A 27,042-nucleotide genomic window follows, 5' to 3' on the forward strand; every position below is an offset into this window, starting at 1 on the left:
TTCCTCACCAAAAAAGGTAGGTGCGTCTTATACTCCGAAAAATACGGTACCTCCAAGCGATCCAGTTATGGGGAGTAAATCAACCACAACAAAAAAGGAAGAAAACAAAAAACAAAACAAAATGCCAAACCAGAGGCAGAGCTTGGAAAGTTTATTTTTCCTACACTGGGAGGGGAAAAAAAAAAAAGGCACGAACAAATTATTCCCAACTTTTATCATTCCTTTAGTGCGTTTCCTACACACACAATTTTTTTTTGTTTTTTTTACAAAAATAACATCTGGATTTAAACTTGCCCTGCCCCTTCCAGGGCTATTATCCAGACAGCCTAAATCAGGGGTCCCCAAACGTGGCAATTTGAAAACTTGTGGGCTTCAACCGGCTGGCTGGCTGAGGAATTCTGGGAGTTGGAAGTCCCCAAAAGTTTTAAAAGCCGCCAAGGTTGGAGAGACCCCTGCCCTAAATGATCTTCCCCTTCAAAAAAAAACACCCCCAACCTTACCCTTAATTGTGCAGCCCCCTCCCCACTTCTAGGGGAGGCACCTACACCATTAGATGAGACCCTAAGCGGGCAGCTGAGAAGCTTCGTTCAAGGTCGCCCAGGTGATTTCTGCACCAACCGATGCCCCACCTCTGTGCCCAAGGCCAGGAAAGACCCTGGCTCATTCCCCAGAAGGAATGAGGGGAGAGGGGAGGGGAGGCTATCTATGGTGGAACCGGGGTAGAAGATACTGTCGGGAGGGGCAAATCCATCGGTGGTGCCTCGGCTTCTGGGACAGGGCTGGCTTTGCGGACTTCCAGTTTCTCGCCCAGCTGGTTGAAAAGCTCTTTCACCGCTTCGCTGCTCTGTGCCAAGGAGAAGATTTAAATTATGGTAAATGGCTGCCCCAGAGATACAGCCAGTCCTCGAATCGTGACCACAACTGAGCCCCAAATTCCTGGGGTTAAGCCAGACGGGCGTTAAGGGAGTTCTGCCTCACTTTACGACCTTTCTTGCCAGGGTCATTAAGTGAATCGCTGCTGTTATTAATTTAGTAACCCGGTCATTAACCGAATCGGGCTCTCCCCACTTGATCCCTGTTCTGACCTAGGCTTCCCAAGAGCATGAAGCAGACTCCTTGTCCCGACAACCCCCCCCCCCCTTTTTATTAAGTTGCTGTGAATTCCTCTCATTCGTATCCAGCAAAGTCTTTCAAGGGAGAATTTACAGTCACAGACCTTATCTGGCTTGGGGAGCTGCCAGGCCGATATCTTCAAAACTTGGCAAGGAGTCTCGGAGAGTCACGAACCAGTTAAGCGAACTAATTGTCTCCTGCAAACTCCCCTCCCCTTTTGCTCCTCTTTATTCCCTCTGGGAGAGGCCATTTATCATCCACCTGTGGCCTTACTCCTGAGTCGACCCTTGTTCTTTAGCTGTTCCCTTCATCTGGCAATTCTGCACATTGGGAACAGGCTCCAGCTGTTCTTCTGTCCCACTGATGTCCGATTCCGAAGGCAGCTGACAACTGTCAGATGGCCCTGGCCCCATCTCTGCCTCTGACATAGAGCCCTCATCAGAGCCTTCTCTAGACTCCAGGACTGGCCCATGTTCCTCCCCAATCTCCTCACTGTCTGAGTCTGCCACCAGCTCCGCTGGCGGGCCACAATAATCACCTGACAATTGTCATAAATACGAGTCAGTTGCCGAGCGGCTGAATTTTGATCACACGACTGTGGGGATGCTAAGATCCTAAGTCTGGGGTTTTAAATTGAGCCGAATTTATTTAATAATTTTAAATTTTTAATTGATGTTTGTCTTGTGTTTTTAAATAGGCTGTACACCGCCCGAGTCCTTCGGGAGAAGGGCGGTATAGAAATAAAATTATACTTATACTTATACTCCCCACACCCCAGCGCTGTTGTAACTTTTGAACGGTCGCTAAACGAATGGTTGTTACGTCGAGGGCTGTCTGTACAACCGTCACCACGTTCCCACACTCGAAATTCAGGTTGGCATCTTTATTTAGGATGGTTGCCTACGTCCTGGGGTCATGGGATTGCCCGAGAATTTCCAACAAACAAATATCGGGGAGGGAACCCTAACAACCACAGCGGGAAGGTTGTGAAACCTGACAGAAGCTCGCTCAACAACTGCCCCGTTTAGCGACGGAAGCTCCATTCCCAACTGCGGTCGTTAAGTCGAGGACTACCTGTAGGTCTGATGGCGTTTCGCAGGTGTCCACCGTTTTACATGTCTGCCAGCACCAAGAGTTGTGGGCAGAGGAAGGGGGTGCCCCAAAGATTATGTCTTGTCCCTACTACTTCCACTGAACCCCCCCCTTCCAAAAAACCCCTCTGTCCCCGATGGAACTCTTGCATGGAAGATGCAGAGAATCTTCTCTTTGCCCTCCCCCTCCCTTGCACTCCTCTACCTGCTTGGTGGGTTCCAAGGATTTCTGCAACGACTCCAACTTGGCGGGGATCACTTTATGATGGAGGTGAAGAAGCATCCTCAGCAGGTGCCGGTGGACGTTGTCCTTCCTGGAACGGGGTTGAAAGAAGACTGTTGGTGGCCCAGTTTGGAAGCCCAGCAGCTTCTCCCAATCGGTAGCCCTAACTACCTGCCTTAGAACGAGTGGCAACCCTCCCCTCCCCTCCCCTCTCCTTTTTCGTTCCTCCTTCCCTTCCCTCTCCTTTTTTGTTCTTCCTTTCCTTCTCTTCCATTTTCCCTTCCCTTCCCCATCCTTTCTTTTTCTTCCTTCTTTTTCCTTCCCTTCCCCTTTTTCTTCTTCCCTTCCTTCTCTTCCATTTTCCCTTCCCTTCCCCATCCTTTTTTTCTTCCTTCTTTTTCCTTCCCTTCCTTTCCCTTCTCTCCCCTTTTTCTTCTTCCCTTCCTTCCACTCCCCTCCCTCTCCTTTTTCTTCCTTCTTTTTCCTTCCCTTCCTTCTCTTCCCTTTTCCCCTTCCTTCCCTCTTCCTTTTTCCTTCTCTTCCTTTTTTCTTTCTTCTCTTCCCTTTTCCCTTCCTACTCTTTTCCTTTCTTCCTTGTTTTTCCTCTTCTCTTTCCTCCCCCTCGTTCTTTTTCCTTCTCTTCCTTCCCTTCCTTTTCCTTCCCCTTTCCCTTCCTTCTCTTTTTCCATCTCTTCCCTCCCCTCGCTTCCCGAGGGAGCATAGAATATAAGCGCAAGAAACACTTCCGCTGTCACCTTCTGGGAAAGGAGGTGAGTGTTACCTGGGGCAGGCCGTCAGGAAGAAGCGGTCGAAAAGGACAGCGCAGAAATCGTCTTGCCCAAATTCGTCAGCCAGCAAGGTGAGGTTGCCGGTGAACAGGTGCAGGAAAATGTCACCAAAGGCCAGGTCGTTAAAAGTCTCTGCTACAAAAGGCCCAGAGAGATACTTAGGGTGACTTTGAGAAGAGGGGGGAGAGGACCACTTTCTCCCTCCCCCTCTCTAAAGCAGGGATCTGCAATCTCAAACACTCAAAGAGCCATTTGGACCCGTTTCCCACAGAAAAAAAAAACATCGGGAGCCACAAAAACCCTTCCCGTGCCTGACTATTTCTCGAGCGGCCACAAAACTAGCATATGTAGTTGAATTAAACGTTGTTTTCTTCTGAAACTTTTCTTTTCTTGGATTTATCCATGGTTGGCCTACCGGGGGTTGAAAAGCTCAATAAATCGCGTATCGGTGGGTGTTACACATTGGCGGTTGTGACGCGTAATTTGAGTGACAGGGAGCCGCAGCAGAGGTGTGAAAGAGCCACATGCGGCTCCAGAGCTGCAGGTTGCTGACCCCTGCTCAGTAAGGGGGCTTACTCAGGGTGGGGACCAAGCGAAGCAATGCGTTCTTGTTCCTTTGCTTGGTGATGTGAAGCACGTAGTAAAGGCCGATCTCACAAGCGATCCGCTGCTCTTGCAGAAATCTGGGACACGCATAAAAGGAAGAGTTTCAGCTGCTGTGTTTGTTCACTTCTTTGTCTGTTCACTCATTCCCTTGCTCGCTCATTCATTCATTCATTCATTTTCTACCACACCTTTATTATTTTAATCAATATCTCAAGGTGATAACGATATCCAACACACAAGTGTAGGAGATATCCTTCTCCTACATTTTCGACAATAACATCCTTGTGAGGTGGGTTGGGCTGAGAGAAAGGGGCTGGCCCAGTCACCCAGCCCCTTTCATGATTAAAGTGGGACTAGAATTCGGTCTCCGGGTGATTGGTCCAAAGTCACCCAGCCCACTTTCATGCCTAAGGCAGAACTAGAATTCATAGTCTCCTGTTGTTTGGTCCAATGTCACCCAGCCCACTTTCATGCCTAAGGTGGAACTAGAATTCAGTCTCCTGGTGATTGGTCCAAAGTCATCCAGCTAGGTTTCATGACTGAGGTGGAACTAGAATTCAGTCTCCTGGTGATTGGTCCAAAGTCACCCAGCTAGCTTTCATGACTGAGGTGATACTAGAACTCACTGTCTCCTGTTGATTGGCCCAAAGTCACACAGCTGTCTTTCATGCCTAAGGCGGGACTAGAACTCACTGTCTCCTGCTTTCTAGTCAGGTGCCTTACCACTTAATGATTTTTTTTGTAACTCACAATTCTCAGTGAGGCCTGGTGGGTGAACAGCAGCCTTCCTTATTAACAACGGGCGTTCTGGACCCAGTTGTCGAGAAGTCGAGGACTACCTACATTTTGGCTTCGGTCTCTGAAGCCCACCTTCTTCAGCCCTGCCGACCGGAAGGTTTTGACTGACGGGCAAAGGCTCCCGAGCTGAAATGACTTACTTTGGAAACATCTCAGGGATGGCGCTGGGGTAAGACGCTGGCGCTTTCTCTTCCGCAGGCAGCTTCTGATCCACGGTGAAGGTGTAGTCGTCCACCACGAAGGCCATCAGCATGGGCAGAAATTTGGTGATCAAATCCACTTCCTGGGATACAGAAAGGCAGCGGAGGAGGTTCACCTAACATTATCCTTAACTGCTAGTGAGAATCGGACATTTAAGACCATAAACCAGAGGTCCCCAACCCTTACAAGGCCGCGGCCCTGTTCGAAACCGGGCCACGGGGAGATGGGCATGGGCGCACGTGTGAAGCTCCACTCTCGTTCTCACCTAGGCTTCCCCAGCAGCACGAAGCCCTCGTCCCGATAAACCCCTTTTATTTAATTTACAGTGAATTCCTCTCCAGCAAAGTCTTTCCTCTCCCACAGTCTTTCAAGATAGTTCACAATTACCGACCTTGATCAGGCTTGGAGAGTGGCCACGCCGATATCTTTCAGACACCAAGAATGCAGGAATGAACTAATTGTCTCCTGCAAACTCCCCTCCCCTTCGCTTCTCTTTATTCCCTCTGGGACAGGCCAATCATCGTCCACCTGTGGCTTTACTCCCAGGTCGACCCTTGTTCTTTAGCTGTTTCCTTCATCTGGCAACTCTGCGCATGCGCACATTGGGAACAGGCTCCAGCTGTTCGTCTGCCTCACCGATGTCTGACTCCGAAGGCAGCTGATAACTGTCAGACGGCCCTGGCCTCCTCTCTGCCTCTGACGCAGAGCCCTCATCAGAGCCTTCCCCAGACTCCAGGACTGGCCCATGTTCCTCCCCAACCTCCTCAATGTCCAAATCTGCTGGCGGGCCACAAGAAGTGACAGGCAAGTGCGCATATGTGTGAAGCTCCACTCACGTGAGGACACTTGCACTCCCACGCCTGTCACACACACACATGTGCTCTGGGCCGAGGTGCCCAGCTGGAAAGGTTATGGACCGCTGCCATAAGCGATAATGTTCATGCTGACCCCTTACCAGTTTGGGTTCTTTGAAGATCTGGCTGTCGATTACATCCCAAGCTCCTTGTCCCAGGGACAGCATCCTCAGAAGTAACAAGAGCTCCAGGCTTTCCTGAAAATTCAACAACATGGAGCATGGAAGCACCCCCAAGTGAATTCTCCGGATGCTAAAATCTATGCGCTCAATGAACAAGTGGAAATTAAACTACGGCCGCGTCGGCATCCGGAACAAACCCCGATGATTGCCAAAATGTGCACCGTGACATCACAAAGACTGCTCTTTGGATCTGTTCCTCGCTTCTAGTTGCTCCATTACCATCTTAGCGAACTTGGTGCCTTGCCTCACCACCCCAGTAGATTGTGAGAAATGCTAAACCCCTCCTGTTTGTCCGCCACTTTCTGAGTTGTGGCACCGCTGGTCTCTTCTAGCACTGCTTTTGAGGGTCTGGCAATGGCCATTAGAATCCTTTTTCTACCGGGGGGGAAGACGTCTTTTCAGTTATGTTTAGGAGCTCTGAGCTTTCCCTCCATCAGGAAATGTAGAGTTCAGCTCTCAGATCTTCACTTCAAAACCCCACTTGCACGTTGCAAATCCACTTCGCTTGGACAACCATTCGGCTGGGGTGGAATAAGATCTCCTGCCTTGGTCTTGGACTAGAAGAGGAGGGAAGTAAGCAGCGGGATACCACGAGATTCTGTCTTAGGCCCAGGACTCTTCAGTATCTTCATAAACGACTTAGATGAGGGAATAGAAGGAGAACTCACCAAATTTGCAGATAATACTAAGCTGGCAGGAATAGCTAACACCCTAGAAGATAGGCTCAAGATCCAGATGGATCTTGACAGACTTGAACACTGGGCCCTATCTACACAAAATGAAATTCAATGTAGAGAAAAGTAAAGTCTTACACTCAGGCAAGAAAAACCAAAAGTAGACATATAGACTGGGGGAAACCAGGCTTAAGAGCAGTGACTGTGAGAGGGATCTTGGAGCCTTAGTGGTGCAGCGGACTAAACTGCTGTTATAGTAGCACTCAGCTGCCAGCTGTCTGCAATTACTGCGAGTTCAAATCTCACCAGGCTCAAGGTTGACTCAGCCTTCCATCCTTCCGAGGTAGATAAAATGAGGACCCGGATTGTGGGGGCAATAAGCTGACTTTGTATATAAAAGAACACCACTTAGGGGGGACGCAAAAGCCCTACTAAGCAGGTATATACAAAAGTATGAAGGCTATTGCTTAACGCATTGTAAGCCGCCCTGAGTCTCCAGAGAAGGGCGGCATATAAATCGAACCAATAAATAAATAAATAAATAAATAAATAAATAAATAAATAAATAAGCCAGTCGTGTGCAGCGGCAGCCAAAAAAGCCAACACAATCCTAAATTGCATTAACTGAGGGATACAATCAAGATCAAGTGAGGTACTAATACCACTCTATAAAGCCCTAGTAAGGACCACATTTAGAATACTGCATTTCAGTTTGGGTCACCACACTATAAAAAAGATATTGAGACTCTAGAAAGAGTGCAGAGAAGAGCAACCAGAGATGATGAGGGGACTGGAGGCTAAAATATGCAATGAACGGTTACAGGGACAATCAACCAATGGAACAGAAGTTGTGGGAGCTTCATCATTGGAGAGTTTCAAGAAGAGATTGGACTGACATTTGTCAGAAATAGCGTAGGGCCGCGATGGCGAACCTATGGCATGCGTGCCACAGGTGGCACGTGGAGCCATATCGGTGGGCACGCGAGCTCAGCTCCAGCTGATTTTCAGGCCTTCTGGGCCCACTGGAAGTCGGGAAACAGGCTCTTTCCGGTCTCCGGAGGGCCTCCGGGGGGGGGGAGGCTGTTTTCACCCTCCCCAGGCTTCTAGAAAGCCTCTGGAGCCTGGGGAGGGTGAAAAACGGCCTTACCGGGCCCACTATGACATGACGTGCCAAAAGCGCGGAGTGTGGGGTGCATAGAATTATGCGTCTGGGCACACGCGCAACCCTCCAACACTTCCAACACTCACACCCCGCTTTTGGCACGCAATAGCCATCGCTGGTGTAGGGTCTCCTGCTTGGGCGGAGGGGGGGGTTGTCTAGATGACCTACAAGATCCCCTTCCAACTGTATTAATCTGTTAATGACCTCTGAAGGGCCCTAGGATTCTAGGATTCAAAAGGTCCAGCCCCAACTTACCCTGGGTAACACTTCCTGACCAATCAGCTCCTGCAAATTCCGGATGGTACTCAAAGCCAAGGTGTTAATGGCAAACGGATCACACAGGATCATCGACAGGTCCCTAGGGAAGGCGAGAAGAAACAGAACCCAATGTACCTTTGCGGCAACCTACAGGTACTCCTCAACTTACGACCACAATTGAGCTCAACATTTCTGTTGCTAAGTTGAATTTTGCCCCATTTTACGACTTTCCCCGCCGCGCTGGTTCAGTGAATCACGGCAGAAGAGGTTGCAGAAAAGAAATGCTTTTAAAAGCCTCTGACGGTCAGGCAACTCAGCTGGGATCGTCAGAGGCTTTTAAAAGCATTTTTTCCCCCCTACAACCTCTTCGGCCGAAGAGGTTGTAGAAAAAAATTGCTTTTAAAAGCCTCTGACGATCCCAGCTGAGCCGCGCGATCATCAGGGGCTTTTTTTTTTTAACTTTTAAAAGCATTTTTTCGGCTGAAGAAGTTGTACAAAAAATGCTTTTAAAAGTAAAAAGAAAAACAGCCTCTGATGATCGCTTGGCTCAGCTGGGCATGGGCGGGGGCAGGGATTTTTGCTACCGTTTCCCCGAACCACACGCCACCATCGCTACCGTTTCTGGCGATCCAGTCCGAACCAGGAGCATTTCACCACTGCTTCCTAGTTAAGGGAATCACTGTAGTTGTTCGGTTAGCAGCATGGTTCTTAAGCGAATCCAGCTTTCCCGTTGATTCTGCTTGTCAAAAGGGGAATCGTGTGATCTTAGGGGACACGGCAACGGTCGTTAAGTATGAACCAGTTACAGAGCGTCAGAATTTTGATTACGGGACCACAGGGGTGCTGCGACGGTCGTTAAGTGTGAAAAACGGCCGTAAGTCCCTTGTTTTTTCAGCCCCGTTGTAACTTTGCAAGGTCGCTCAATGAAAGGTGTACTGTTTTGTGCCGTTCCAGTTGGCTAGAATAAAGATATATATACAGACTAGGAATGTAAGGGGATTTGGGGTTTGTTGTGGCTCCGATCCTCGAGCCCATCTTATCGGAGGAAGAAGGCTCCGAACATGAAGGAGAGGAGCCGGCCAGGCCTCCCTCTCCAGGCCCCTCCTCTCTGGCAATGCCTCAGGTGTCTGCCGAGGGAGAGGAGATTGACCAGGAGCCAGGTGTCTCCGATGACAGCGATGAGGGGGATAAGTCGTTCCTGGATCCACGCCAACGAAGGCGAGATAAACGTTTGCAGCAGATGAGGAGGCGTGCCAGGGATTAAGCTGAGTCACTGGACCACACCCCACAGGCTATATAAGAGAGTGTGGTGGCCATTTAGACTCTGTGACGGACAAAGCTAACTTCTGGCTAGTCACTTTGTACAACGCCTGAATCTGCTGAAGGTTTCATGTTTGAGCTGGACTGTTTTGAAAACTATGTGTCTTAGTTGGTGTTATCTGGTGGAGGAACACTCCCTCTTCTTGTAGTAAAGCACTTGGCAGACGGTTATCATATTGCTGCCAAGTTCCTGATAACGAACCTTGTGTGTGCCAAGTACTTCTTTAAACCCCGGCTGGCTGTTTGTGTGTGTGTGGGGACGGGGACAGAACAGGGTTTATTTAGGCATCCGTGCCTAACATAGAAAATGTCCATCACCAGTTCAACTCCAGGCAGTTCAGAACAAAGCCCCCCAAAAGGAAACACAGCGGCAGATTCCTCACTGCTGACACATCACGTTTCATGAATGGAGTTTTAATGCTAGGAATTTTTTTGCGGCAGGAAAAGCCCAGCCTGCCTCCAGATACATCGACACTCACCCCAAGACTTGCTCTTGGCCTTTTTTCACTCCGTCGAGGAAACCCTGCAGCTCCCGCGCCCGCTTGTTGTCGACAAACTTTTCCCGAATGCAAGCATCGAGGCACCAAGTAAACTGCCAAGGAAGGTAGCAAAGAAATATATATTTTTTTAAAAAATATATTTTTGACATAAGAACGTGAACCAGGAGGAGAGGCTGACCAGCGCCTGAAAGAATGCAGACCTGGGAAGGGAAGTTCTAGGGGTCTAGTGGTGAGGTTAGAAAGCTAGTTCCATTTTAGGCATGAAAGTTGTCTGGATGACTTTGGGCCAATCACTGGGAAACGGTGAGTTCTAGTTCCGCCTTAGGCATAAAAATTGGTTGGGTGACTTTGGGCCAATCACCAGGAGACGGTGAGTTCTAGTTCCATTTTAGGCATGAAAGTTGTCTGTATGACTTTGGGCCAATCACCAGGAGGCAGTGAGTTCTAGACCCGCCTCAATCATGGAAATTGACTGGATGACTTTGGGCCAATCACCAGGAGACGGTGAGTTCTAGTCTCACGTTAATCATGAAAGTTGTCTGGACGACTTTGGGCCCAATCACCAGGAGACGGTGAGTTCTAGTCCCGCCTTAATCATGGAAGTTGGCTCGATGACTTTGGGCCAATCACCAGGAGACGGTGAGTTCTAGTCTCACGTTAATCATGAAAGTTGTCTGGACGACTTAGGATCAACTACCAGGAGACAGTGAGTTCTAGTCCCACCTTAGGCATGGAAAGCCAGTGGGGTGACTTTGGGCGAGTCCCACTCTTTCTCTCAACCCAACCCACCTCACAGGATTGTTGTTGAATGGAAAATAGGAAGAGGAATTCATGTTGGATATATCAGCCTCTTGGAATTCTTTGTAAAAAAATAAGAAAGGCGGGATACAAATAAGTAAAAATGAGAAAATAAGGTTGATATTTAGATTAGAGTGGCCTGATTAGAGTGGCCTGCCACAGCAGTCTCGCTTAGGGAACAAGCTGGGATGCGAACAAGCTGGGATGTTTTGATAGCGACAAAACTCTATAGCCGCGGAAGGGCTACAACCACTGTTTCTTGGGTTTGTACCTTGTGGCAAGGGTCCACCGTGCAGATCTCGCTGATGTCCAGATCGTGGAGGGACATCAGGAGCTCCGCCCTTAACGTGCAATAATGGACATTCCGTGTCCGAAGGAAGAGAGTCCGGAGGAATTGGAGGACCATGTCGTACAGCTTCACGTTCTTCCCGATCATCTGGGTCAGCTTCTGAACCACCTGGTCCCAAAGACAGAGCAAGGTTAGAGCCTTGGTTAGTACAGTGGACTAAAGCACTGTTATTAACATCTGCTGCTTGCAATTACTGCTGGTTCGAATCTCGCCAAGGCTCAAGGTTGACTCAGCCTTCCATCCTTTCAAAGGTAGGTGAAATGAGGACCCAGATTGTGGGGGCAATAAGCTGACTTTGTATAAATATACAGAAGTATGAAGGCTATTGCTTAATGCATTGTAAGCTGCCCTGAGTCTCCGGAGAAGGGCAGCATATAAATTAAAACACACACAAAAAAAGGTTTGGAGTGGGGTCGAGGACAATTCACCATGGCCAACTTCTCATGGCCAACTCGCCACGGCCATCTAAATGTGGTCAACCCAGCACCAGCCAACTCACTGTGGCTTCCTCATGACAAGACAACTCGCCGTGCCCGGCTGTGGGACAACTTGACATGGAAAATTCCACGCAGCGTAACTCGGTGTGATGTTATCCTTTGAGATATTTCTTTGAGATGTTGTCCCATTGACAAAAATGGAAGATGTATAGCAATAGCCATAGCACTTGAGACTTACATCTCAGTTCACAGTGCTTTTACAGTCCTCTCTAAGCGGTTTACAGAGTCAGCCTCTCGCCCCCAACAATCTGGGTCCTCGTTTTACCAACCGTGGAAGGACGGAAAGCCAAGTCAACCTTGGGCCTGGTGAGATTCGATCTGCCAAATTGCAGTCAGCCGGCAGTCAGCGTGCAAGCCACGCGTGAGAGCAAAGAGCATGCGGAGAAGGTATTCTGACCTAGGCTTCCCGAGTCATTAAACACACAAATAGTCCCAAAAACCTCTTTTATTGCAACAGCTGTGAATTACGTTCATTCACAGCCGAGTCCCAATTAGTTACAAAAAGTCTTTCGGGAGAAGTCCTTCGGGATAATCGCCCACCTTTATTTCCCTTGACACTCTGCCAAAGACCTACTTGGCAAAGCCACCGGGAGTCCAGAATTAAACAGAGATGCCGACTGGGAACAGAATTAACAACATTGCTTTCCTGCAAAGGGCCCACGTGCCTTTGCTCCTCTTTTAAGCCTTATGGGAGTGGCCAATCATCTCCAGGCCTTACTCCTGAGTCGTCCCTTTTGTTTCAACCTCTCTGATGTCCGACTCTGGAGGCTCCGGAGTCCGTGCATAACTCCCAGATCCCAGCCCCATCTCTGTCTCCGACACAGAGCCCTCGTCCGAACCTTCCCCAGACTCCAGGACTGGCCCATGTTCCTCCCCAGCCTCCTCACTATCCGGCTCCGCTGCCAGCTCCGCAGGCTGCTGGCGGACCACAATAGAAGGCCGTGGACATGCATGGAAGGTACGTGCATTCATTTTTGGTGCACAGCGAACCGGTTGTAAAATTATGTGACACCTACCTCTGTGGCCCAGTTACCTACAATAACCATGCTGGATGTTTGTTGCTTACCTCTCCCTGCCGCCTCATCTTAGGGGAAGGGCTGAAGAAGTTCTGCAGCACCGAGAGGTCGTTACTGAATAAAGCATTTTCCTTCTCCAGGATATACTGCTTCAACAACGGGGAAACCTCATCTCCAAACAGAGCCTGGTTATCTTGCCAAATCTGGCGTTTCACTTCCACGGCACAGGCTTTATACAGATCCTTGTCGGCCATCACGAGCTTCAACTTTTTTTCGGGAACCTTGGGTTTAATGGAATATATATATCTATATCTATATCTATATATATATAAATATTTTGGAACTTGGATGTTATATATGTGGACGGCAGTAAGATTATTACAGGCACAAAAATGGAAGGACGATTTGATCCCCACCATGGATGAACGGTTGCAAAAGCTGATGCTTTGATTAAAGAAAAAAACCACAATTACTTTTGTTTCTCCTTGGAAACCACTTCTAGACTTTGTGCTTGAGGTGGCAAAAAAAAGAAAGAAAGAAAGAAAGAAAGAAAGAAAGAAAGAAAGAAAGAAAGAAAGAAAGAAAGAAACTTTGATTTTGGGTTTAAGTAGATCTGTTGTTATAGAAATGGCTAGTTTATATAATTATGTAAAAGGGAAAAAATTGAAGTTTGATGTTACTGTCTTATTCAACTGCACTAGTTCCAAAGGTAGATAGATATTGGGCTGATTTTCTCCCAGCCATGTTCTTTTAAAATTGTGGTTTATTGCAGAGTTCCTGCATGGTTTAGTTCTGCTAACCCAAGAAGCCCAATTAATGGCTGGCTTCTGACAACATGCCGAATTAAAACCAAGCCAAATCAAACATGGACACAATATGCAAACCTCACCATTTTCTAGGCTCTGCAACAAAGAGCTTGATAAAACTGTTTCTAAAGCTAGAGAGGAACAGAGCTACTGGTGTCCCGTAGCCCACTCTTCCCTGTCAAGACCTTAACAGAAAGAGGTGCGCAATCTGTAAAGATGTTGACACAGGGTGAGTTTGAGACAAGAAACCATAATTTACAATGTCAGCTCTTCTTAGTGTTAGAGTGCAGCCAGTTACGGAAGGGAGAAAGAAATACCTTGTATGCAAAATACCTCCTCTGGCCTTATAGCACTTAGACATGAAGTTCAGAATAAAGGTTTTTTTTTAAAATAGAAACAGAGGAAATTGATTTCTACATAAAGGGGAAGAAGGAAGGAAGGAAGGAAGGAAGGGGAAGGGATGGAGGGAAGGACACGAAAGAGGAGGAAGGAAAGGAAGGAGAAAGAAAGGAGGGAGGAAGGAGAGAGAAAGGGAAGGAAGGAGGGAAGGAAGGAAGAGGAAAGGGAGGAAATAAGAAGAGGAAGAGGAAAGGAAGGAGAAAGAAAGGAGGGAGGAGAGGAAAGGATGGAGGGAGGGGCATTGGAAAGAGAGGAAAAGGAGGAGGAAGAAAGGGGGAAGGGAGGGAGGAGAGAGAGGGAAGGAAGGAGGGAGGGAAGGAGGAAGGAAGAAAGAAAGAAAGAAAGGAGGAAAGGAAGGAAGGGGGATGGAAGTAGAGAGATGGAAAAAGAGAAGGAAGGAAGGAAGGAAGGAAGGAAGGAAGGAAGGAAGGAAGGAAGGACGGACGGACGGACTAAGAATGATCCTGAATTCCACCAAAGCAAACCACTGATCACCCTTTTACTATACCCAGGTGGCATCCAAATTCAACACCGATTTTCTTAAGTTTTTACCTTGGGCAGATGTTTCATGACACACATCACCACTGGCTGGATGGATGGCATTTTTACCAGAGGGAAGCTCTTCTCCAGGAGATCTTCCAGCTTTTTGTACCTGGGAGAAGAAAAGGAGAAGCCAGATGTCCACTTTTATCCCGACGGGCAGATCCCTTCTACGGTGGTCCACCCGACTTACCTTTCTTCGGCCTTTCCTTCAGAGGCGATAGCCGAGACCCTCTCCAGAAGCTTCTCACGCAGCTCATCAAACACCGACTGGTGGAACTCCAGCCGAGGGGTTCCATGGAGGTCCAGGAAAGGGAGGGCGGACTGAAGAGAGGGCAACAGGATGCCGTTTTCTGTCTGTCAACACGACACGTGTGGGATTCAAACAGATTAGGGCAGGTAATTCGCACATTTCTCACCCACCATGATGCTGCAACGGTCGTAACGGTGGAAAAACGGTCCTAAGTCACATTCTTCAGCACTGTTTGATCACTATGAACTGTTGTACGTTATTTATTTATTAATAATTGGGGGGTGGGGGTGCGGGGGGGGGAGAGAAGAGGAAGACAGTTCAAACATCTGGAGGCCATAAATTTGGATGTTTTTAATCTTTGAGCCTAAATTACTTAATCTGTTTCTTAATAGTTTTTAACTTCTATATGTATTTGTATTTATTATGGCTGTTTACTGCCCTGAGTCCTTCGGGAGTAGGGCGGTATACAAATATGAAAAATAAATAAATAAAAATAAAATAAAGAGACTAAAACCCATCCTAGATTTTCAGGCTGGGGAAACCCTCAATCTTGGCCAGCCTGTTAGCCCCCTTGCACCAGATGCAATGTGTGTGAATGCATGCATGCATGCATGCACAGCCGAATGCGTGGCTTGCAACAGACCCAGAGAGATTTTAAGGAGCAATTCAGCAAAAGAAAGAAAGAAAGAGAGAGAGAGAAAGAAAAAGAAAGAAAAAAGAAAGAAGATTGGAGGGAGGGACGGAGGTGGAAGGAGACAGAGATGGAAAAAGAAGGAAGGAAGGAATTAACAAAGAAAGAAGGAACGAAAGAATGAAAGATTGGAGGGAGGGAGATGGAAGGAGACAGAGATGGAAAAGGAAGGAAGGAAGGAAAGGAAAGAAGAAAAGAGAAAGAAAGAAAGAAAGATTGGAGTGAGGAAGAGAGATGGAAAGAGACAGAGATGGGGAAAAAAGGAAGAAATTACGAAAGAAAGATTGGAGGGAGGGACGGAGGGAGGGAGATGGAGAGAATGAGATGGAAAAAGAAGGAAGGAAGGAAAGGAAAGAAGGAAGGAAGGAAAGGGAAGAAGGAAGGAAGGAAGGAAAAAAAGAGAAGGAGAAAGAGAAAGAAAGAAGATAGATTGGAGGGAGGGAGGGAAATGGAAGGAGACAGATGAAAAAGGAAGGAAGGAAGGAAAGGAAAGGAAAGGAAAGAAGAAAAGAAAGAAGGAAGGAAAGGAAAGGAAAGGAAGGGGGGGGTGGGGAGCAAGTCCTCCGGTACTTGAGTGCTTTTTGCACCCGCGTGGAAGGACCGTGCTAAGAGCAAACCCCCCTCCCCAGGGTTTGCAAGCGGTGGGTAGGTGGGAGAAGACTCAGGAGGGAAAGTTGCATGCTAAATCCCCGGGACCAGTCCCCATGGCAACGGGAACGCGGAAGGGAGTTTCCCCCCCCCCACACACACACACCTGGAACTGCTCGATGGCCTTGAGGGGCTCCATGCAATTGGTCAGCGTCTCCTTCAAGTCCTCCCCGTTGGCCACGCCGAGCTCTTGCAAGCCGGCGAACATGATGCCGAGGCTCCGCAGCCCGCGCGGGGTCCTCCCGCCCCGTAACGGCTGCGGTGCGGCGGCGAAAGGCGCCCCCCAGCGGCCGTCGGTCCGACGCTTTTAGGCGTCCCGCCGGGAAACCGCGCCCCGGCCGTAAAAAGTTCCGCTTCGGTTCGCGATCCGAGAAAGGACGCCAGTCGCTTCGTTCCGACAAGAAAAGAAAAGAAAAGAAAAGAAAAGAAAAGAAAAGAAAAGAAAAGAGAGGAAAGGAGAGGAGAGGAGAGGAGAGGAGAGGAGAGGAGAGGAGAAGAGAAGAGAAGAGAAGAGAAGAGAAGAGAAGAAAAGAAAAGAAAAGAAAAGAAAAGAAAAGAAAAGAAAATAAAAGAAAAATTAAGCAAAATGCCCGAAATGATTATTTGGGGGAGAAATGGCAACAGCTTCAAAGATATATCATTAAAAATTATATTAATTATAAATTAAATTTTAAATTTTAAAATCTTAAGTTCAGAAATTCGCAGTATGTCTGCTTCTTTTTTTACTAATTTACCTAGAACCCGTATTTTTAGAATAGTTTGTTAGGATGTACTGGTACTGATACTAGATATAGATATAGATAGATATAGATAGATATAGATAGATAGATAGATGATAGATAGATAGATGATAGATAGATATGAATGCAATACCACATTCCAGCCCAAAATTTCTGTTCCTAAGCGAGACAGTTGTTAAGTGAGTTTTGCAAGAGCAACCGGATAGGTTGGAAGTTACTTTTTTTCAGCGCTGTTGTTAACATCAAACGGTCATGAAACGAATAGTTTGCAAATTGAGGACCTCCTGTAACAGTAACTCAGTAGCCCCATTTTACGACTTTTCTTGCTAGAGTTGTTAAGCGAAAAAAAAAAACCAACCCTGCAGTCGTTAAATTTGTTGAGCAAATCAGGCTTCTCCCTTGCTTGACCGAAGGTCGCAAAAAGGGGATCACGTGACCAACGGTCGTAAGTACGAGTCAGCTGCCACGCATCTGAATTTTGATCACGTGGCCGTGGGGGATGCTGCAACGGTCATAAGTGTGAAAAACAAAATAAAAGCCACGATCACTCCTTGCTCATTTATATACATTGGTTTTGGCTCTCATTTTTTTTAATGATTTCTTAAAATGCTTTTTTTTTTAAAGAAAAAGAACAATAGATGAAATTCCATAATGCAAGTTTAGGATGTACTGGTAGATGGGTCTGGTTGGACACAGCAGGATACTGGAGCATCTTTAATTTTAGGGGTCTCCTCCACCCCCCACCCCCCTAAGTGTCTTCATTATCTTTTTCTTTCCATTAGCCTGCCTGGACCAATATAAACCAGAGAGCAAATGAGCCATTCAAAATTCCCTGTCTGAAATTAATGGTTGAAAGCATCTTGGTGGAACAAAAATTTGGGATGCTCCCCGTGTGAAGCCTTAATGTCTAAGCAATGTGCTTAGAACAGAAAATCAACCATAGTCTGAGAATGAGGACTTGGTTTATTTAATCTTAGGCTTGCAAAATCTCTTTATCTGTGCTGTCCTTTGCTTTTCCTCTTCTTCCTTTTTCAATTCTGCTTTTCCTTCTGAAAAGTTTGATTTAAAAATAAAATAAAAATGTTTACTCTTATATGCCCTTTTCTTTCCTAAAGAGCCAAAGTGATTTCATTTAAGGGGAAATTTATCTATCTATCTACCGGTATCTATCTACCAGTATCTATCTATCTATCTATCTATCTATCTATCTATCTATCTATCTATCTATCTAACTATCTATCTATCTATCTATCTATCTATCTATCTATCTGTATCTATCATCTACTGGTATCTGTCTGTCTGTCTGTCTGTCTGTCTGTCTGTCTGTCTGTCTGTCTATCTATCATCTACCGGTATCTATCTACCAGTATCTATCTATCTATCTATCTATCTATCTATCTATCTATCTATCTATCTATCTTCTACTGGTATCTATCATTACTGATTATCTATCTATCTATCTATCTATCTATCTATCTATCTATCTTCTACTGGTATCTATCATCTACTGATATCTATCTATCTATCTATCTATCTATCTATCTATCTATCTATCTATCCTTCCATCTTTTTTCTTTTTTTCTCTCTCTTCCTTACTCTTTCCCTCTCTTCTCTTTCTTTTTTTGTTTTTTCTTTTTCTTTCTCTTCCTTCCTTCCCTCCTTTCTCTTTCTCTCTCTCTCTTTCTTTCTTTCTTTTCTTTCTTTCTCATTACCCTTTATGTGCATATGCATGCTGTTATATGCAAATTAGAAGCAGTGTTAAATATTTCATGCTGAAATTTACAAATTAGAGAACTGGGAGCACAATAGAAGATAGTGCCTCTCCCTCCCTGCCCCCCTTCTCCATCTTCTCCAACCCCCCCCCCCACCTCTGTCTCTCTTCCACCCTGGGGCCCAGAGGACAGGCATTTTGGATTGATGAGCCAGCCAGCCTCCTGAACCAACCAGGGGATTCAGTGGCAGATCCTTTGAAAGGGAAAAGGGAGGAGGGAGAACCCAACTCTCAACTTCCAATTGCCCTTCCTTTGTCTGATTAACATCTGCAACTCTTTGGCTCTTCTTGGGCAATCGTACCCCAAATGCTTGTCTTACAATCTACAACGGAACCCTTTAAATTGAATTTCTTAGCACTTCTTCTCCTTAGAGATCTGGGTGGGGTGGGGTGGGGGAATGTGAACGGGAATGCAAATTGATCTATGTCCCTTTTCCACTCTATTTATTTATTTATTTATTTATTTATTTATTTATTTATTTATTTATTTATTTATTAGTTCGATTTATATGCCGTCCTTCTCTGGAGACTCAGGGCGGCTTACAATGCATTAAGCAATAACCTTCATACTTTTGTATATACTTGCTTAATAGGGCTTTTTTGCCCCCCCCAAGCGATGTTCTATTTTATACGAAGTCAGCCTATTGCCCCCACAAACCGGGTCCTCATTTTACCTACCTCGGAAGGATGGAAGGCTGAGTCAACCTTGAGCCTGGTGAGAATTGAACTCGCAGTAATTGCAGGCAGCTGGCAGCTAAGTGCTACTTTAACAGCAGTTTAGTCCATTGCGCCACCAAGGCTCCTCTCTTTCCCCCCCTCTTTTATTCAGGGAGTCTGTTCCGCAGATGCGTTCTTACAAATCCCCCCCATATCTAAGGCAGAGCAAGGTGTGTAGCCCAACCAGTGGTGAAATCCAATTTTTTTTACTACCGGTTCTGTGGGCGTGGCTTGGTGGGCGTGGTGTGGCTTGGTGGGCGTGGCAGGGGAAGGATACTGCAAAATCTCCATTCCCACCCCACTCCAGGGGAAGGATCCTGCAAAATCCCCATTCCCTCCCCACTCCTGTTGGAAGGATATTGCAAAATCTCCATTCCCACCTCACTCTGGGGACAGCCAGAGGTGGTATTTGCTGGTTCTCCGAACCACTCAAAATTTCCGCTACCGGTTCTCTGAACTGCTCAAAATTTCCGCTACCGGTTCTCCGAACTGCTCAAAATTTCCGCTACCGGTTCTCCAGAACCTGTCAGAACCTGCTGGATTTCACCCCTGAACCTAACCCTTGATTTATGGTGAAAGGATTGCAGCCATTTTTGTATTCCCCCACCCTGCTTGGACAGATGTTGAAGAAACAAGAGCTCAGGCAGATGTTGAAGGCACAGGAATTCCTCTTGCAATAAAAAAGGCGAAGCCATGTTTTCAATTTTAAGAGACATTCCTGAACAGACAAGAAACCTGAATCTTTGACCTGGAAAAGTTTAATAATAGGATTATCGCTGACAGGTTGCTGAACAGGATGGGTGTGTTCTGTTCGCCAGAAGTGAGCCTTTCCTGGAGCTAGGTCAATGTAGGCCACCAATTAAAACGTATTAAAAAAGTTTTAAGCAAGAGGAAATTTAAAAGGAGGATTATATAAGTTCCCTTCAGAGGTGGGTTTCAGCAGGTTCTGATCAGTTCTGGGGAACCGGTAGCGGAAATTTTGAATAGTTCGGAGAACCGATAAATACCACCTCTGACTGGCCCCGCCCCCATCTATTCTCTGCCTCCCGAGTCTCAGCTGATTGGGAGGAAATGGGGATTTTGCAGTATCCTTCCCCTGGAGTAGGGTGGGGATGGAGATTTTACAGTATCCTTTCCCCTGCCACACCCACCAAGCCATGCCACGCCCACCAAGCCACGCCCACAGAACCGGTAGTAAAACAATTTGAAACCCACCACTGATTCCCTTGTCAATGGGGAGACTTTGGCAATGGACTGTGACAGTGAGAAAAAGAAATCGAGAAATAAAAATATGTCCTTCGGATGAAATATATGAATATATATGATTTTTTAAAAGTCTTTTAAAGAAAAGACTGGCAGCCCCCTATCTGAAATGGTCTAGGGTCTCCTGCTTGAGTAGTGGGTTGGACTAGAAGACCTCCAAGGTCCCTTCCAGATCTATCCTGATTGAAATTAGCAGAGATTGAAACTTGGATTGGCAGCTGGCAAAAAGATGGGAGCTAAACTTTGCCCAGTTCCCACAGCCAAGATAGTCTATGCCCAAAACTGGGAAAATAAAAATATACCGTCAGAGGAAAGTGTGATAAAGAAAGTGTTAGAGTGCGCCGAGATGGATAATTTAATGATGGAAATAAAAGACAGAGGAGAAACTGAATATTATTTGATATGGAATTTATGGTATAACTGGTTAGACAATAGATGTAAAGATTAGGAAATTAACAAAGAAAGGATTAAGAAGGATTTTGTATGCTATGTTTTTACCTTGGCTGTTCACCGCCCTGAGTCCTGCTGGAGAAGGGCGGTATAAAAGTAAAATAAATAAAAATAAATAAATAAATAAGAAGCTATAAAATAGTAAAAAGCACAAATATAAAGATAAATGAAGAACATGCAGTATTATAGTAGGATAAGATGTGATATAAAATGTAAAATATTTAAAAAAACTATGTACTATATATAAATGTACATAAATGAACATATTTATTTATTATTGTTTATTTATTGGTTCGATTTATATGCCACCTTTCTCCGGAGACTCAGGGCAGTTTACAATGCATTAAACAATAGCCTTCATACTTTTGTATATACCTGCTTAGTAGGGCTTGCGCCCCCCCCTCCAAGTTCTATTTTATACAAAGTCAGCTTATTGCCCCCACAATCCGGGTCCTCATTTTACCTACCTCGAAAGGATGGAAGGCTGAGTCAACCTTGAGCCTGGTGAGATTTGAACTCGCAGTAATTGCAGGCAGCTGGCAGCTAAGTGCTACTTAACAGTGCTTTAGTCCGCTGCTCCACCAATATATTAGTATATCAGTATATATAAGGGAACCACATGTATGTAATTACATAAAGGGAGAAAAAATGTATTTATACCGGATATATACCAGTATTGAAGTGTTGCAAAGGTGATGAAAATTGTGATATAAAATGGAAAAAAAATTGCCTAATAAAAATTTAAAATATTAATAATAAACTTTGCCCAGTTCCATTATTTGTTCCCGATTCAGATTATGCCTTTCATGGCTTTCTCTACTGCTGGAAAATTTGGATTTAAAAAAAATTGAGGGGCCCTAGGTGCTCTCTGAGCTTGGTTATTTTCTTGCAGACGTTTCATTACCCACCTAGGTAACCTCATCAGCGTTACTTGGCTGGACAACAGAATCGTCCGCAAGAAAACAGCCAAGCTCAGAGAGCACCAAAGGGGCCCTCATTTCAAACCTGAGCTACAAATATTCTTGGTATTTTGAAAAAAATTAAATGAGTGTTTTTCGAAACGAGGATTTGGCCACTGAGACAGAAAAACCTCAGCTTCGGCTCTCCTTCTGGCTGAAGAGAAAGCAGTGAGGTATATAAATTTTCGGCGTGAAATATTATTTGTTGCTCAGTTCCTACCCGTTAACTGAATGATCTTCAGTGACTGCATGAAAATAGCTCGGGTTAGGAGATTTTTCACATGCGTTCATTTGGTACTTGGGATGTCAGTTTGCAAAACCATCATCCCAGCGGTTGCCATGGGGACACCAGGTTATGCGCTCAAAGGGAGTCTGCCATGTGCCTCTCTTTAATCTTCTTGTGACTCAGGGAATGCCTGCCTGCCTCCACCGGCCGCCTACTTATCTTCTATCCTGTCATAGCACACCATCCCTGGGCACCTGGGGAGAAGCACTGCACCTGGGGACGGCGTTGGGAATATGTGAATCAGATATTTACACGAGGCTGAAGCATGAATATAAAAGGGATGCGGTGGCTCAGTGGCTAAGACGCTGAGCTTGTCGATCGAAAGGTCGGCAGCTCAGCGGTTCGGATCCCTAGTGCCGCGTAACGGGGTGAGCTCCCATTCCTTGTCCCAGCTTCTGCCAACCTAGCAGTTCGAAAGCACCTAAAAAGATGCAAGTAGAAAAATAGGGACCACCTTTGGTGGGAAGGGAACAGCGTTCCGTGCGCCTTTGGCGTTGAGTCATGCCGGCCACATGATCACGGAGACGTCTTCGGACAGCGCTGGCTCTTCGGTTTTGAAACGGAGAAGAGCACCGCCCGTTAGAGTCGGGAACGACTAGCACAGATGTGCAAGGGGAACTTTTACCTTTTAAAGCATGAATATAATCACAGTTCTATTTTCCTCTGACTTGGGTGGCGGGGAGGAACTGGAGAGAATCAACCTCTCCGACATTAATTAGAACAGGAGAATATCAACTACGGAATAGCGTACCCTTAATGATGCATTCATCATTAAGAGAAGAGGGAGCCAGCCAACATGGTCTAACTGTTAAGGCACCAGGCTACAAAATGTGGGAGACGGTGAGTTCTAGTCCCACCTTAGCCATGAAAGCTAGCTTGGTGACTTTGGGTCAATCACCAGGAGACGGTGAGTTATAGTCTCACCTCAGGCAGGAAAGCCAGCTGGGTAACTCTGGGCCAAGACTGGGAGTTCTAGTCCCACCTTGGGCACAAAAGCCAGCTGAGTGACTGTGGGCCAATCACTAGGAGATGTGAGTTCTAGTTTCGCCTTGGGCAGGAAAGCCGTCTATGGGTGACTGTGGGCCAATCACTAGGAGACGGTAAGTTCTAGTTCTGCCTTAGGCATGACAGTCACCCAGACGACTGTGGGCCAATCACTAGGAGATGTGAGTTCTAGTTTTGCCTTAGGCATAAAAGTCGTCTATGGGTGACTGTGGGCCAATCACTAGGAGATGGTAAGTTCTAGTTCCGCCTTGGGCATGAAAGTCATCTGGGTGACTTTGGGACAGTGAGTCCCTCTTTCTTTCAGCCCAACCCACCTCACAGAATTGTCGTTGTACAGAAAATAGGGAGAGGAAGGGGCACGAGGTAAGCTAGCTGCCTTGAGTTATTTATAAAGATATAAAGGCGAGATGAATTGATTGTCGTTGACAATAATTCATCTTACTACGCCAAGCCTTAGTGGTGCCAGTCGTCTCCTTGACAACTGCGTTTGGAAGTGATTATCGCCAATCTGGCCTACAATCTTGGATTTTCCCAATCCGGAATACTCCCAATATTCAGAAAAATCCAAGCCTGTTTAACTGGCCTCAAATCTGTTAGGATCGGCCTGGAGGATCTCAAGCCCTCTTGAGGTTGTGGGGGGGGGGGGGATAAATAAAATAAATAAATAAATAATTTTATTTCTATACCGCCCTTCTCCCGAAGGACTCAGGACGGTGTACAGCCTATTAAAAAAACACAAAGACAAACATCAGTTGAAAACAATTAAAATTATTACATAATTCGGCTGAAATTTAAAACCCCCAAAATTTAAAACCCAATTTAAAAATCATTAAATTGATAGCCCGGCTTGGCGGAACAGCAGGGTCTTGAGGGCACAGCGAAATACACGGAGGTCGGAGATCTTGCGCATTTCCGGGGGCAGTTCATTCCACAGGGCAGGGGCTCCCACAGAAAAGGCCCTCCTCCCTCTCTCTTTCCAAGGATGGGAAAGAGAGAGAGAGAGAGAGAGAGAGGTTCTTTAGCTGGAAGAGTAACCTGAATTGCCTCTTTTATTTCCAGTGTGCTAAACAGGTCTATCTGCATTTGGTGACATTCCTGGGCAAGTGTCTGCAAAAACCTACCCATCCTTTCTTTTCCTTTCTAGATAAGGCACCCTATGCAAAACACGGAGAAAAAGGAAAGAGAAAGAAAGGAAGAAGGCAGCAAGCCAAATGACATTTAGCAAGGAATAAGAAGACTAACTAAAATCTGCTTTACAGCAACACCGTTCAGGCTTCTGTTGATATTTTTTTCCCCCCTTGCAAAAATCATCCTTTGCTTCTAATCAGATCCCACAAATGGTTTCATTCATACGTCACTTTTTTTTTTCTCTTTTAAAATCCTCACCTGTTTTGTCAGGATCTCATCCGCTTCCTAAAATCATCATGATCTCAATCGTCCCTTTCCTCTTTCTTTCCTCCAACTGGGGCCCGATCTAAACTAACAAACAAACAAGATCTAATTAATACTTGGATAAGTGCCAATACGACAAGAAAAATTCTAACGCTATCTGATATCTTACAAACATCTGTTATCTCTTTGGTGGCAGGTTTTTGTTTCCCTCCTCCCCACTATGTTCCATCTGCCTGGTCTGGAATAGGAAGAAATGAGTGTTTTTATTTCTGGAATGGGACGAAATTTATTTATTTATTTTATTTATTTATTTGTTTTCATTTCTATACCGCCCTTCTCCAAACAGGACTCAGGGCGGTGAACAGCCGAAGTAAAAAACAGAACATACAAAATTTGAAAACAGTTTAAAATAATTAAATATTTTGGCCGTAAATTATAACAACCCAATTTAAAATCAATTTAAAATTTAACTCAAGCCAGCCCAGCTAGTTGAAATAAATAGGTTTTCAGGGCCCGACGAAAAATCCGGAGGTCTGTTATGAAATGAGCGTTTATATTTCTGGAATGGGAAGAAACGAGCGTTTTTATTTCTGGAATGGGAAGAAATTAGAATTTTTAGTTCTGGAACGGGAAGAAATGAGTGTTTTTAGTTCTGGAATGGGAAGAAACAAGAGTTTTTAAAGAATAAATACGACCTCGTGGCCACAGCCATGACATTATCCAATCAAGCTGTAATTCGGTGGTTACCTTGGCAACCTGGGAGATGCATCTGAATGTCGGATCTCACTCTCCATCAAACATAATGGCTACGGGAGTTTATCATGCAATCCATCCTTCGGAAAAGAAAGGAAAAACCAGATTAACAATATGGGACGTGCCGTGCAGCAATGATTGGGAGGAAATGGGGATTTTGCAATATCCTTCCCCTGGAGTGGGGTGGGAATGGAGATTTTACAGTATCCTTCCCCTGCCACGCCCACCAAGCCATGCCATGCCCACCAAGCCACGCCCACAGAACCGGTAGTAAAAAAAATTTGAAACCCACTACTGGCATGTATCTTGATTACAAAGTCCAGAGATACCGAGCACGAAATGATCCCAAAATGCAACTTAATTAAATGTATAGCCTCAGGGTTTCTTTTGCAAAGAATGTGGTAGGCCCGTTTACAGAAGCTACCCTGCTCCAATCCAAATTGGTTTTGTGGTGCACTCCCTGGGAGAGAGAGATACACTCCGTAGTAGAGATGAATCTTAAAGATAAGAGAGCTGCAAGTCAACCTCACCCTTTCTCACGACGATGTGTGGCTAAGCATTTCTCAGTCCCGCCCTGCAAGAAACAAATCCTTGTTTATCAGGATGGAAGGAATGCCCCCGCTCAACTTTTGGGCAAGGCAAAAGTAGGGCGTACGGCTGTCTTCTAACTAAATTTATGGATCCTAAGCAGAGTCTGTTGAGTTGTTTCAGCCAAGGCAATCCTAAATTGCATTAAGAGAGATACCATCAAGATCTAGGGAGGTACTAATACCACTCTATAAAGCCCTAGTAAGGACCACATTTAGAATACGGCATCCAGTTTTGGTCACCACACTATAAAAAAGATGTTGAGACTCTAGAAAGAGCGTAGAGGAGAGCAACCAGGATGATGAGGGGACTGGAGGCTAAAACATACGATGAAGGGTTGCAGGAACTGGGCATGGCTAGTCTAGTGAAGAGAAGGACCAGGGAAGACATGATAGCAGTCTCCCAATATTTGAGGGGCTGCCACAGAGAGGAGGGGGTCAAATCAGGGGTGAAATCTGACAGATTGTGGAGAACCGGTAGCGGAAATTTTGAGCAATTTGGAGAACCGGTAGTGGAAATTTTGAGTAGTAGCCTAATAATAATAATAATAATAAATAATAATAATAATTATTATTATTATTATTAATAATAATAATAATAATAATAATAATTTGTCAGCAATGTCTTTCTTTCTTTCTTTCTTTCTTTCTTTCTTTCTTTCTTTCTTTCTTTTTTTTTGCATGATAATCATATTAAATGTTTAAGCTGCCGGACCCCCAGCAATTAAAATGTATTCTCTTTATTAAATTTATACACCACTGCACTTTTGATAGCCTATGGGAAAAAAAAATAATCCCATGTTGATTATAGGGATTCAATACGTCTATAACACAATCTTAACATTTCAGGAGATTAACAAGCCTCGTTTCCCCCATGATTAAACCAGGAGTTTATAATATTTTTTAAAAATAAATACACTTAAAAAAAAAATACCGTAGTTAAAAAGCAGGGATGGTACTTAAAAATCATTTACCCTCTTCATGTTGGCATCCATAGGATTTACTCCAGTATCGAGCTAAATTTAATTTAAACCCCTTTCCCAGAGTCCCTTGGGAGTTGGGCGGCATAGAAATGTGACAAAATAAATAAATAAATAAATAAATAAAATAAAAATTTCTCCTATGAAAAAAACCCCAAATAATTATTTTGCAATAAAACTTTTCTATTAAGGCTTCCACTTCTTTTACGAGTCACAAAAACTACAATAAACTTCCCCTAATCATCCTACTGTAAATTAACAAGAGTAACAGAGTTGGGACCTTGTAGGTCATCTAGTCCAACCCCGTCTCTCAAGCAGGAAACCCTATACCATTTCTGACAAATTATTATTTTGTATTATCCTGTATAAAGG

At 45.4% G+C, this 27,042-nt stretch overlaps 1 protein-coding gene across 2 annotated transcripts; it reads right to left on the minus strand.

The window, feature by feature from the left end:
• Positions 1-136: 136 nt before the first annotated feature.
• On the minus strand, positions 137-25,678 carry NELFB (negative elongation factor complex member B). Of its 2 annotated transcripts, none has more exons than XM_034425314.3 (16): positions 25,396-25,678; positions 25,098-25,183; positions 24,345-24,437; positions 15,874-16,154; positions 14,369-14,532; positions 14,188-14,287; positions 12,481-12,711; positions 10,840-11,025; positions 9,750-9,862; positions 7,948-8,050; positions 5,776-5,871; positions 4,760-4,902; positions 3,792-3,898; positions 3,209-3,350; positions 2,410-2,518; positions 137-844 (listed from the first exon to the last, which is right to left on the minus strand). In XM_034425314.3, exons 4-16 carry the CDS (start codon positions 15,973-15,975, stop codon positions 704-706), a joined length of 1,737 nt encoding a protein of 578 aa, XP_034281205.2. In that variant the 5' UTR covers positions 15,976-16,154; positions 24,345-24,437; positions 25,098-25,183; positions 25,396-25,678; the 3' UTR covers positions 137-703. The 2 variants fall into 2 exon arrangements, with proteins under 2 accessions (XP_034281205.2, XP_087736174.1); XM_087880048.1 differs by having other exon boundaries at positions 25,634-25,673.
• Positions 25,679-27,042: the final 1,364 nt, after the last annotated feature.

Source organism: Pantherophis guttatus, chromosome 16, assembly GCF_059756535.1.
Source record: "Pantherophis guttatus breed Tessera chromosome 16, ASM5975653v1, whole genome shotgun sequence".
NCBI lineage: Eukaryota > Metazoa > Chordata > Lepidosauria > Squamata > Colubridae > Pantherophis > Pantherophis guttatus.

Coding starts and splice junctions, on each gene's coding strand:
- NELFB (XM_034425314.3), bottom strand. CDS start 15,975: ATGTTCGCCGGCTTGCAAGAGCTCGGCGTGGCCAACGGGGAGGACTTG. Junction 14,288..14,368: donor GAAGGAAAGGCCGAAGAAAG/GTAAGTCGGGTG, acceptor TTCTTCTCCCAG/GTACAAAAAGCTGGAAGATC. Junction 3,351..3,791: donor TCGCTTGGTCCCCACCCTGA/GTAAGCCCCCTT, acceptor GGCCTTTTGTAG/CAGAGACTTTTAACGACCTG.